Raw genomic sequence first — 13,069 nt, 5'->3', positions numbered from 1 at the left:
TTGCTAACAGTCTGGACAACGTAAATACCTGGCTTAGACTCAGTTCAAGTTCAAACTGTAGAAATCAATGGGAAGGCACAGTCATGGATTTTGAAATTGGGAGCAAGTTAAATCAGTGAGAACTGGTCACTGGGAGGAAGGGATTCATGGTAGACCAAAGCTTAAAATGCAGAATCCAAAGCCTCTTGCCATGGTTAAGAAATACTTTTTTTTTGTATTTTTAAAAATTTGACATTTTTTGTATTGTTAATAATCAACATAATGCTTCTTTTACCTATATTTCAACATATTTTAGCTTCTGTCCCAATAGGAATAAACCAGTGTATTTGGACTTTGGAGTCAAGGGGACAGATAAGATGATCAAAATTGTTCAGATCAAAACCAATTTGAGCCAGCATGCTACCTCAGTGATTATTTATTAGGCAGGCCACCTGGCTTTGCTGAGCTTCATCATCTCATCTGTTAAATGGGGTATTAATACTAGTCCTCGCCTCCCCACAGGATTGTTGTGAGCATCCAACAATAACAGATGTACTACAGAAACTGCCAAGAGAGAGATTCGGCTAACATATGCCAGGCATTCTCAGCTTTATTTCCATTCTCAGCTTTATTTCCATTTACCTATCATAACAGCCCTGCGAGGGACGTAGAAACTGAGGCCCAGAAAAGCAGCTGGCCCCAGGTAAGTGGCATTGGCAGGATTCAAAATCTGGATTTCGGACACCAACTTCAATCCTCTTACACAAGTGTTGGCAATTATTTATATAAAGTGATTACACATTAGAGGAATAATACTCCTTAAGACTAATATTAGAAGGAATTCCCTGCCAGTCCAGGGGCTAGAACTCCACGCTCTCACTGACAAGGGCCTGGTTTCGATCCCCGGATGGGGAACTAAAATCCCATAAACCATGCAGGTTCAGCCAAAAAATAAAAATTAAAAAAATACTATTAGGTATGAGGGATATGGGCTTCTTGTGCACACACACGTGCACAGATCTCAGTAATCCTAACTAGCCAAGACGGCGGGCTTCTGCTGGCACCTTGGTTTCCTCCACAGATGGACACTTACCGGTACTGAAAGACGGCATGCTGCTTTGAGCAGGAGGGGTGATCGATGGGAATGTCTGCGATGCGGCGGTGCCGGCCCAGGAGGTAAGCGCTCTGTCGGTGGATGTACATCACTGGAAGCACTTCATCATTTTTAAAGGGGTAGAGACGCCACCGTTTTTTGGGGATACGTGCTTCCGGGGGCTCGCTGTATTTAATAACCACACCCCGAAAAGTGTTAGTGTCCTCAAGAAGTGCCCCAGAAAGTTCGAAGCTTGGCTTCTCTTTAACAGGCGCCTCTTTGTCCTTGCTGTTGCCTCCAGGTCCAGGCCGGGGCAGCACGTCCTGAGACGCGTTACTGCCAGCACTAACTTCATTCTTCTGGCGGTGCTCGCGGCGCCGGGCGTTATGGAACTCCCGCTCGGCTTCCTGAGCCTGCAGGTTCTGAGCATCGCGATCACGTCCCTGAGGCTGCCCGCCGCCAGGCCTCTCTCCCGAGCTTCTCCTCTGGTGGGAATGGCCGCGGTGCCTGTCCCGGTCGCTGTTCCGAGCTCGCTTGTGTTCCTGTCCTGAGGGTTCTCGGTGTGGCCGATCCTCCCGGCCTCTCCGAGGATGGTCCTCACGTTCCTGAAATTCGAACAGATTCAGGAAAGTAAAGGCAGTTCACAGTCTCTAAACAGAGCTGCATTTGAGAAGTCATTTGTGATTTGGTGTTCAGAGCAAAATGTCCCACAGAAATAAGGTTACCGGTGGTGGTCATGTTCCCCTTGCAAGGCCACCACCCAGTCAAAGTGTTAGCCGCTCAGCTGTGTCCGACTCTTTGCAATCCCACAGACTTTGGCCTGCCAGGCTCCTCTGTCCATGAGATTTCCCAGGCAAGAATACTGGAGTGGGTTGCCATCTCCTTCTCCAAGGTACCCCAGGCTGCTGCCCAAATATAGCTCTAACAGTGCACACCCATGTTCAGAGCCTAAGAAACAAGAATACCTACAGGCAAATTTAGGGAAAACACAACTCACAGAGAGAATTAAGTAGTCACATACAAGATAATTACATAAAGAAAAAAGCTACCTTTCTCTTATGCCAGAAATAAAAATGTATTAATAGTAATTTTGAAAGATCTTATTTCAACAGTAACAAAGATTACTCAATACCTAGGAATAAAATTAAGAACTATATAAGAAGAAACCTGTAAAAATTGACTGCAGCTGGGGCACAGGGGAACTGACCCTCCAGGCAGCTGTAGTTGGCGATCTGTATACGTGGTCCCTCTGTATATGTGGTCCCTCTGTATTTGAGGGTCTGCATCCGCAAATTCAACCAACTCGGGACACGGAGTACTGCAGCCTCTACTATTGAAAACAATCTACATATAAGTGGACCAGTGCAACTCAAACCCATGTTGTCCAAGGGTCAACTGTAACAGATATATTTTTTAAAGATTTGAAGAAATGAAGAAACATACCACGGCTTCTTTAAAAACAGTACTGAAAATCAGCCTAGTAGATAATGGGCAAAGGATAGTAACAAGCAATCTTCAGAAGAAGTATTAATAAATATTTAATGAACACGTGAAGATAGGTTTATCCTTACTAATCTTATAGCTAAAGTATCAGAGTTCAAGAGGGAGCCCTGCCACTATTAAGTGAGGCTCCCCTCCTGGGAAGGGGTGGAGAGGAAATCCCGAGCATCAGGACTGGGACCTTGCCCCCACTTCCTCGCCGACCCTCATCCCTAGCCCCTGCCTCAAGGCCTTCTCCCTACCAACCATAGAGGTCAAGTAGGGGTCTGCTTGCTCAGAGCTGGACCCAGTTTTCCTAGACTTCCTAACCTCCAAAGACAAGTACCAAGAAGAAGGGAGCCTCAGACACCCATCCCTCCTACCCCAAGACAGTCACAAGCTTGCCACCACCATCTGCCTTGAGTTCACCAGAACTAATCTCATTATGCCCTTTATCCCTGATTAAATGAGTCACTGTAAGAAGTCACAGACTCCAGGCCATCACCTCCACCTCCCTTGTACTCTAATTCCCATAAGGCTCTGTATATGAAGGATTCTGTCCCCAAATTCCATCCTTTTTCAACTCCTAAAGCCACTGTACTTTCTATTTCCTCTGGAAATGGGAAGCTTGGCAAAACCAACCTACATCCTCCATGTCTTCTCAGATAGTTCCCGTCTCTGTTCCCCCCCCAGCTCTCTCAAAGGAGCTGGTTTTCTCCTTCCAACCTCCCCTCAGCTCCCAGCATCTTCAGGCCTGGACATACGGCAGGGAATGCCCTTTCCTCTCACTGCCAATTCTAGAACACTCCCCACCTCTTCTTTCTCCCTGGAAAGATGCGGCAGTGACTCTCATGTAAGACCACTGTCAGCCACCACTCTCACTGTTGCTGTCATTTGCTAACCCTACATCACGCCCCTTCACGTCACCGTCTCACTTCTAGCTCGTCACTCTCTAAAGCACTGCCCTTGCTGATTTCAGTACCACGCTCCCCTCTCCACTCTTCGCATTGCTCTCTCCCCGTTATCTTATCTGCCACCTCCTTTCTCCTCAGCCACTCACCTCATGGTTACACAGACCTCTTCACTTCTAAGAACTGCAGCCCCTCTATAATTTCAATTTCAAGCAGTCCTCTTTCTGCCCATCTTTCCAGCTCACATTTTACCCAACTCTAACAATCATGCCACTAAGACTCATCCAAGCCTTTGATGCTCTCGCCTCTGCACAGTCCCTCACTCTCTTGATGTGCTCTCTGCCCTCCCCTCGAGCTGAAATTCCAGGGCCAAGCGGTATGAGCACCCCCTCAATCCCGTGTCCAATGCCATTCTTGTTGCACTGTCCCGGCAACACCACAACCAGCATCGAGCACATCAAAGTGGCAAGAGAGAAGCACAAGCCGTTCTGACGGGTCCCACTTCAGAAGCATGACCTAAGCCTCCTTAATGATGCCCAGCAACCATCCTACATTTTCCTGATCTAGTCCTCCTCCCAGATGACTGTTTCACCCCTTCTCTCTCATCCTACATGGTCCTCTACATGTCTTATTTACTCAAAAGGGGTTTTCTATGTCTGCCCCCTTACCACTCTCTACACCCATATGCTCTTTCCCTTCCTGTGCCCATAATGAAACTATGTGTTCAGTTCAGTCACTCAGTCGTGTCCGACTCTTTGCAACTGCCCCATGAACCGCAGCACGCCAGGCCTCCCTGTCCATCACCAACTTCCGGAGTTTACCCAAACCCATGTCCATCGAGTCGATGATGCCATCCAACAATCTCATCCTCTGTCGTCCCCTTCTCCTCCTGCCCTCAATCTTACCCAGCATCAGGGTCTTTTCCAATGAGTCAGCTCTTCGCATCAGGTGGCCAAAGTGTTGGAGTTTCAGCTTCAACATCAGTCCTTCCAGTGAACACTCAGGACTGATCTCCTTTAGGACAGACTGATTGGATCTCCTTGCAGTTCAAGGGACTCTCAAGAGTCTTCTCCAACACCACAGTTCAAAAGCATCAACTCTTCAGCACTCAGCCTTCTTTATAGTCCAACACTCACATCCATATACGACCACTAGAAAAAACACAGCCTTGACTAGATGGACCTTTGTTGGCAAAGTAATGTCTCTGCTTTTTAATATGCTGTCTAGGTTGGTCATAACTATCCTTCCAAGGAGCAAGTGTGTTTTAATTTCATTGCTGCAATCACCATCTGCAGTGATTTTGGAAACCAGAAAAATAAAGTCAGGCACTGTTTCCCCATCTATCTGCCATGAAGTGATGGGACCGGATGCTATCATCTTAGTTTTCTGAATGCTGAGCTTTAAGCCAACTTTTTCACTCTCCTCTTTCACTTTCATCAAGAGGTTCTTTAGTTCTTCCTCACTTTCTGCCATAAGGGTGGTGTCATCTGCATATCTGAGGTTATTGATATTTCTCCCAGCAATCTTGATTCCAGCTTGTGCTTCCTCCAGCCCAGCGTTTCTCATGATGTACTTCTGCATATAAGTTAAATAAGCAGGGTGACAACATACAGCCTTGACGTACTCCTTTTCCTATTTGGAACCAGACTGTTGGTTCGTGTCCAGTTCTAACTGTTGCTTCCTGACCTGCATACAGATTTCTCGAGAGGAAGGGGTCTGGTATGCCCATCTCTTTCAGAATTTTCCACAGTTTATTGTGATCCACAGTCAAAGGCTTTGAAATAGTCAATAAAGCAGAAATAAATGTTTTTCTGGAACTCTCTTGCTTTTTCGATGATCCAGCGGATGTTGGCAATTTGACCTCTGGTTCCTCTGCCTTTTCTAAATCCAGCTTGAACATCTGGAAGTTCACGGGTCACGTATTGCTGAAGCCTGGCTTGGAGAATTTTAAGCATTACTTTACTAGCGTGTGAGATGAGTGCAGTTGTGCGGTAGTTTGCTCATTCTCTGTGCTTCTATCTGAAGCCAGTCCCCACACTGGGGAGCTCCCCTCGCACCCAGAGCATTGCTGCAGTGACCCCTGCCACCGCCCCCCCCTCCCCGTGCACTGTCCCCTTTCCTGGTCTGCACTGGACCAGCCCTGTCAGCACCGGCATCTGCTCTTCCCAAAGCCCGTTTCCCATGCTGGCTTCCACTCTATCTCTTCACTCTCTGAGTGAAATTCCTTAAAGAGTTTGGTTTTAAACAGTCTCCAATTCTTTTTCCATCTTTTTCTGAATTCTCCAATTAGGCTTCACCCTTACTACTCCACTAAAATTGCTGGTCAAGGTCACCAATGACCTACATATTGCTAAATCCAATGGGCAATTCTGTCTTCGTTTCCAGTACATGTATGTATACTAGGCAAAAATCAGTAGAAGCTTTGGAGAGAATATGACAAATTACATAACCAGACAACACAAAATAACTAAGATTTCAACATACACTCTCAACTATTGATAAGTCAAGTAGGATAACAGATACAACATGATTCTTTTTGTTAATTAACATCTTTGCACAGAATACACACACACACCAAAATATAAAGGAAAAGAAGAGAACATAAGCATTATAGAACGCTAAAGTATAAATACCAAACTATTAAAAAGGTGACCTCTGGGGACTGAGGTGGTTTTTTTTTGTTCATGGGGAGGGGTGTGATTCTGGGGCTAATGAGAGAAGTAACCATATACTATGTAAACCATACTCTCACTTTTTTATTTTAGAGACTTCTGTGTTATGATGATGAATAAGCAATTGATAAATTTTTTCCTCAGGTTTCCACAATCCTGTCCCCTACCTCCTTTAAAAAAAAAAAATCGAAGTATAGTTGATTTACAATGTTGTATTCATTTCAGGCATATGCAAAGTGATTCAGTTACACACATATACACATTCTTTTTCAAATTGTTTTCCATATTAGGTTATTAAATTATATTGAATATAACTCTGTGTTGAACTTTTTTTTTTTTTAATGGTGGCTGAATAGTGCAGAAAAGGATATCTCTAAGTACAAGTCAGAGGCTGTGTGTGCTCTTACAACCCAGGTGAAAGTCACTGATTTTCAACTGCCTGTCAAGTCCTCAATCCCCTCTGCTTGAGAGCCATTTACAAGTTTCTAGCTGATACAACGAAATCAGCTTTTTAAGAGATTATTTGAGGTCAGGAGGGAAGTTAGCATAGATAGGCAAACTAAGCCACTCCAAAGTAACAGTAATCACAAAACAGTTCCATATGATAGGCCCCAGGATTTACTGTAAGTTGCTGATTTAGAAACCAGAGGTAAAAAACTGCAAGCTGAAAAAAGTCTCACACACACACCTTTCTCCAGGGGATCTTCCTGACCCAGGGATAAAACCTAGGTCTCCTACACTGCAGGCAGATTTTTGCTGTCTGAGCCTCCAGGGAAGCTCCTTTATATCTATCTCCTATATATATAAACAGTCAGGGAGGAAAACGGTGGTCACCAGAGATGGGAGGCAGGAGGATAGACTGATGGTATTTAAGTGTACTAACAGTAACGAATAGCAAATAAGCCACAGACAGAGATCTAATGCCCAGAAAAATGAATATAGACAGTAACACTACTCTATAATGATCTAGCTTGGTAAATACTGCTTCCATGGCAGTCATATTACAATATATCAATGTATCCAACTAACAGGCTATATACTGTACTTTTAAATCTACAAAATGTTAACATGCCAAAATTATTAAATCACAATAGTGGCAAGCTGTACACACATACACACACACACACACACAAAGCTACAAGTGGTTTGAGAGGTTTAATCTGGGTATTGTGGTTCCAGTGGCTGAATTCTGAGATAATGAAGGTGATGGCTGACCAACTCATACAACAGATCATCAAGACTGGCTCTGAATCTTTTTAGGTAGCAGGAAGTTGGCTCAAATTCATAGGAAAATACATTTCTTAATGCCAGTGTCTCTATTTGCACTTTGTAACCCAGAGGTTCTTTAAAAAGAAGACTGAGGACTTCCCTGGTGGTCCAGTGGTTAAGAATCTGCCTGCCCATGCAGGGAACACGGGTTTGATCCCTGGTCCGGGAAGATTCCACATGCCACAAGGCAACTAAGCCTGCATACAACAAGAGTATAGCCTCTGCTCACTGCAACTAGAGAAAGCCCACACGCAGCAACGAAGACCAAGAACTGTCAAAAATTAAATAAAACTTCAAGGAAAAAGAACAAGACGATGACTGAATGCCTGGCCATCAGGACTGAGGACACGGCAAAAGTGTCTGCTCTTACTACTCTTATTCCACTTAGTGCTAGAGTCCCAGCCATGCGGCAAGAGGAAATAAAATGAATATACACTGTAAAGGAAGACAAACAAAACTGTCTCTTTGCAGATATGATTATCTATGTAGAAAATCCCAAGTTTTAGGTTGGGATTTATTTAGGTAAAATAAATGAGTTCAGTAAGGTCACAGGATATAAGATAAACATACAAAAATCGATCATATTTCTATGTACTAGCAATGAACAAGTAAATGCTGAAATTCAAAATATCACTTAATGATAACTTAAAAAAATTACTTAAGTGTAAATCTAACAAAACGCATACAGGACTTGTACACTGAAACACTGATGAAAGAAATCAAAGATCTAAATAAAGAGAGACACATCTATATTCAAAGATTGGAAGACTATATAATGTTTTAAAAATTCTCAAAAAGTACAAGTTTAAGACAATTTCAATCAAAATCCTAGCAAGTTTTTTTTAAAGATATAAACAAGATTGTTCTAAAATGTATATGGAAAGACAAAGGAACGAGAATTCCTAAAACAATTATTTATTTATTTGGCCATGTCCTGTGGCATGTGCCATCTTAGTTCCGCCCAGCAGGGATTGAACCTGTGCCTCAGAGTCTTAACCACTGGCCTGCCAGGGAAGTCCCAGCAAGTTTTAAAAAGAAGAAAGAATCAGTCTGTCCAATTTTAAGACTTAGTATATAGCTACAGTAATCAAGACTGTGGTACTGGCAGAATGACAGATCAATGACACAGAACAGAGGACCCAGAAATAAAGGCACACACTACTTTTGATTTTTGACAAAGAAGCAAAAGCAATTAAAGGGAGGAAAAATAGTCCCTTCAACACCTAGTGCTGGAGTAAATGGATATCCATGGGTGAAAAAGGAAATTCGATTTAAAGCTCCTGTCTTATATTAAAACAAACTCAAAACAGATCATGGACTTAAATGAACATTAAAAAAAAAAAAACATATTTTCAGGTTCTAGGGCCAGAGAAGTTCTTAGACATAACACCAAAAGCATAATCTGTAAGAGGAAAAACAGACAAGCTGGACTCCAAACAAATCAGAAACTTTTGCTCTGAGGAAAACTCTTTTAAGAGAATAAACAGACAAGATACAGATGGAAAGAAAATATTAAAACCTCTCACTCCAAAAGGCCTGGTATCTAAGAATATATTACAAAAAAAAAAAAGAACTCTTAAAACTCGATAGTAAAACAAAACCAAAACAATCCAACTAGAAAATAGGCAAAAGATATGAAGAGACATTTTACCTAAGAGGAAACACAGATGGCAAATAAATGCATGAAAAGATGCTCAACATCGTTAGCCACCAGGGACATGCAAATTAAAGTCACAGTATCACTATCATACTTGTCAGATGGTCAAAATGGTCACAATACCAAATGCTGGATCACTCACATTATAAAAAGGGACAGCCACTGTAAGGACTGAATTGTGCCCCCTCCAAATTTATATACTGAAGTCTCAACCCCCACATCTCAGACTGTAACCAGATTTTTTGCAGGTAAGGTCTTTGAAGAACTGATTGAGTTAAAATGACTAAGCCCCTAATCCAATATAGCTGATGTGGTTAAAGAAGATGTGAGTCAGAGATGGGAGCGCACAGAGGGAAAGACTGTGAGGACCCAACAGAGAAGGCAAGCCAAGGAGAAAGGCCTCAGGAGAAACCAAACTGCTGAAACTTTCATCTCTGACTTCTAGCCTCTAGAACTGTGTGAAAATTATAGTTTCCACTGCTTAATGCAACCAGTCTATGGTATTTTGTTATGGAAGACCTGGCAAACTAACATAGCACTCTGGAAAACAATTTCTTAGGGAAAAAAACAAAACACAACTACCATACCATCTAGAAAGTGCACTCCTGGGCATCTATCCCAGAGAAACGAAAACTTATGTTCACACAAAAACCTGTAAAGAAATGTGTACACAGCAGTCTTATGTCTAATAGCCAAAAACTGCTAACAACCCAGATATACTTTAATGGGCAAATGGTTAAATCCATATGACTGAATACCATTCAGCAATAAAAAGGAAGGAACTACAGATAGAAGCAACAATATAAATGAACTCCAAAAGAATTTAGCTGAGTGGAAAAAGCCAATCCAGAAAGGCTACATACTGTGCAATTCTATTTTCACAGCATTCTTGAAGAAACAAAATTACAGAAATGGAGAAGTGATTAGAAGCTGCCAGGAGGTGGAGGGGTAAGGGTGGGAGGGAACTGGGTGTGATATAAAAGAACTACTTGAGGAATCCTTGTGGTGATGGAAATGTTTTGTATCCTGACAGAATTGATGTCAACATTCTGGTTGTGATATTGTTCTATAATTCTGTAAGATGTTACCATTGGGACAAACAGTTACTTTTGTATTACCTTTTACAACTGCATGTGAATCAACAATTATCTCAAAATGAAAAGTTTAAGTTAACAAAGAAAGAACAAAAAAGGAAAAAAAAAAAAAAAAGCCCAGTTTTTGGAGAAGCCCGTTGCAGGTACAGGAAAACACATACATAACACTTTAGCTATGATGGAGAGGCTCTAGGTTTGGAGCCAATATGAAAACATCTCAATCCACTTACCTGCTTTACTTTGATTGCTGAGTGGTGAGGACTTCGGCTTCTCTTACTCCGGGGAGACTTGCTCCTTCTTCCTGAGGATTTGTTTTTCTTTTTGGCTGGGGACCTGTTCAGAAAATGGTACACACATTTATCTCAACTTTCATTCCCTCATACGAAACAGCTCCAAGTGTCAGGCATACTCACAAACACCATGTCTGTGTAAGTCTTTGCTGATCACACTAAAAGGATCAGGAACTTCACTTTTCTGGTCCTATGTCTTCCACATACGTAACTGCCTACTAGAACTTCTCACTTAGATAACAACTGTGGATTCCCAACCACCCAAGCCACTTTCCTCTGTTTTCTGCCAGCTGGGTAATTAGTGCCACCATCCACCCTGTTCCTCAGGCAAAAAACCTAGGAGTCACCCTTGATTATTTTTCTCCCCTCGATCAACAGCCCTCCATGCTCCTTCCCCACACAATCATAATCTATCAGCAAAGTCTCTGGCTCTATCTCCTCACTCGCCAATGTCATTCTTACCATTCTCCTTGATTACTACACTGGATTTCCCCTCTCACCCCCTTTTCTAGAAGAACACAATTAATTCCACTTCAGGTTCTGTGTATGGGTTGTTCCCTCTGCTTAGATCTTCAACAAGGCAGATTATTCCTATCATTCAAGTCTTAGGTCAAACAGTGGACTTTCCAGACAGCAACTCAGGGAAAACCACCTCCCTCCACTCTCTCACTATCACATTAACCTACCCCCAAATACTTGTTACTAACTGAGACTACTTTTCCAAATTTGCTTGTTATTTTGTCTCAGGGCTACAGCACCATCTAGGAGCACCATCTAGAGGCAGACCATCTAAGTTCACCCTTGCAGCCCCAGAACCTAGGACTCTCTTCTTCCCCAATCCCCCACCATTTTCACCATTATATTTCTGCATATAATTCTATACTATTTTAAGTCAAATTCCACATATACGCTTGTATGTATTTTTTTAAATGTTGTATATTTTCCCACATTATTTTATAACCTAGAACGGTCTTTAGCACATAATAGGTCCTCAGTAAAACTACGTCGAATGAATGAACAAATGAAGGTGTCTATAAAGAGACATTCTCCCCCCGCAAGAATATCAGGTAGATTGCCTAAGCCCTCGATATGTAAACTTCCTGGGACAGATAACTGAAAAGATAACGCCTGCACTCCATTTGCAGGCAGATGGGGGAAATCTTTCAACTAAATTATCACTGCTATCAACTGGACCATACTCGGTGAAATGCTGGGGACACAGAAATGAAGGGGCGAGAGACTGCGCAGCAGGCATCGAGCGCTTAACGTCCAGCTGTAACCCAAGTGCTAGGTGCCGGAGTAAACATTCTTCCACACAAGCACAGCTGATCACTTCTATCGCTTTAGGATTAAGTCCAAGCTGCCGCGTTAAGGTGTGTTTCTGACGCTAGCCCTGTCCTCCCTTCTCAACGAGCCCTATCTAAGACTCACCCCGAGATGCTTCCCACTTACCGGCTACCTCCTCGGGCTCGGTTCCCGCGGTGACTTGGGCGGCCCGACTCGCCGGCCGGTGGGGACGGGCTACCGCCGGAGGAATCCGGACGGCGGTGGACCGGAGGCGCGGACTCCGGGCTGAGTCGCTCCTGCTTCACCACTACCGCCGGCGCTATCCCCACCACGTCCCCGTCCCGGTGCCTTCGCCGACCCCCCCGCTCCCGCTCGCTCTTCACCTCCTTCATGCCGAGAGATCTGCGGAGCCAAGAAAAATAGGTCCGTTGCCCTCCTGTCCCAAAGGAAATGACGGACTTGCCTCCAGTACTTCCGCTTCCGGCTGAGCGCTCTCCCAGAAGCCCTTACAGCGGAGATAACGTGACAAGATTCCAGAGTGGGCGGGGCCTTAGTGACCGGTCTCGAGAGGCGGGAGATTCAAGTTTCAAAAGCAAACTTAGGGAAAACTGCTCTCGAGGACGGCTTCCCTGGTGGCTCAGACGGTAAAGAATCCGCCTACAATGAGGAAGACCTGGGTTCGACGCCTGGGTTGGGAAGATCCTTTGGAGAAGGGAACGGCTACCCACTCCACTATTCTGGATACTCCAGCCAGTATCCTGGAGAATTCCAAGGACAGAGGAGCCTGGCCCGGCTACACGACTCAGCGACTTTAACTTCACTCACTTTCAAGGATGTGTAACTAGTAATTACTAAACAGAGACAACCTGCACTCCTAGCGGTAGGAAAGATACTATGTCGCCATTCGCAATGCTATTTACAAGAAAAGTGAAAGTGTCCGACACTGCAGGAAGATTCTTTACCGCCACCGGAGAAGCCCATTTGAATTGCAGTTTGCTATTTACAGACTATATGACAAATGGAAACAAACCTGACTTGTTAAACAAAACTGTGCACAGATTGTGATTACATTTAAGTTTGGAAACACCAAGGAAAGAGGAAGAAGATGCAATCACAGATGGTAGCCCGTGGGCAAATCATTAGCATTTCCTCTCTGTTCCTGCACTGTCTGATATGTTGTCATTTCTCCATTTAATTAAAAACAAATACCTTTTATAACGTGAGAACTTCAGATGCCTTCCACTGAGAATCTTTCCCAACCCTTCGCTAAGGAGTCAGACGACTCCCCATTTTGCATATGACAAAATGGAGGGTCAACGAAGGTGGTAAGCATCTAAT

General features: G+C 43.6%; 1 protein-coding gene and 1 long non-coding RNA gene across 4 annotated transcripts in view; one reads left to right on the top strand and one right to left on the bottom strand.

Annotated features, from left to right (window-relative positions):
- LOC133041577 (uncharacterized) overlaps positions 1 to 1,058 on the top strand; it is a 19,005-nt gene extending 17,947 nt beyond the window's left edge. The window contains exon 3 of the long non-coding RNA XR_009689265.1: positions 502 to 1,058. This is a non-coding gene — a long non-coding RNA (uncharacterized LOC133041577). The remainder of the gene's footprint in view (positions 1 to 501) is intronic.
- The window catches only part of SNIP1 (Smad nuclear interacting protein 1), a 14,618-nt gene extending 1,549 nt beyond the window's left edge, over positions 1 to 13,069 (bottom strand). For 2 of the 3 annotated variants that reach the window (XM_061122351.1, XM_061122353.1), the window contains exons 1-3: positions 11,897 to 12,172; positions 10,385 to 10,487; positions 1,073 to 1,677 (exon numbers count right to left, since the gene is read on the bottom strand). In XM_061122351.1, the coding sequence (XP_060978334.1) occupies positions 1,073 to 1,677; positions 10,385 to 10,487; positions 11,897 to 12,123 (935 nt within the window). In that variant the 5' untranslated portion in view covers positions 12,124 to 12,172. Of the gene's footprint in view, positions 1 to 1,072; positions 1,678 to 10,384; positions 10,488 to 11,896; positions 12,173 to 12,940 lie in introns of those variants that run through there. The other variant, XM_061122352.1, reaches the window with a different exon arrangement.

This window comes from Dama dama, chromosome 20 (genome assembly GCF_033118175.1).
Source record: "Dama dama isolate Ldn47 chromosome 20, ASM3311817v1, whole genome shotgun sequence".
NCBI classification, from domain to species: Eukaryota; Metazoa; Chordata; class Mammalia; order Artiodactyla; family Cervidae; genus Dama; species Dama dama.
The sequence above is the reverse complement of the archived record's forward strand: the minus strand, read 5'-3'. Positions and strand labels throughout refer to the sequence as shown.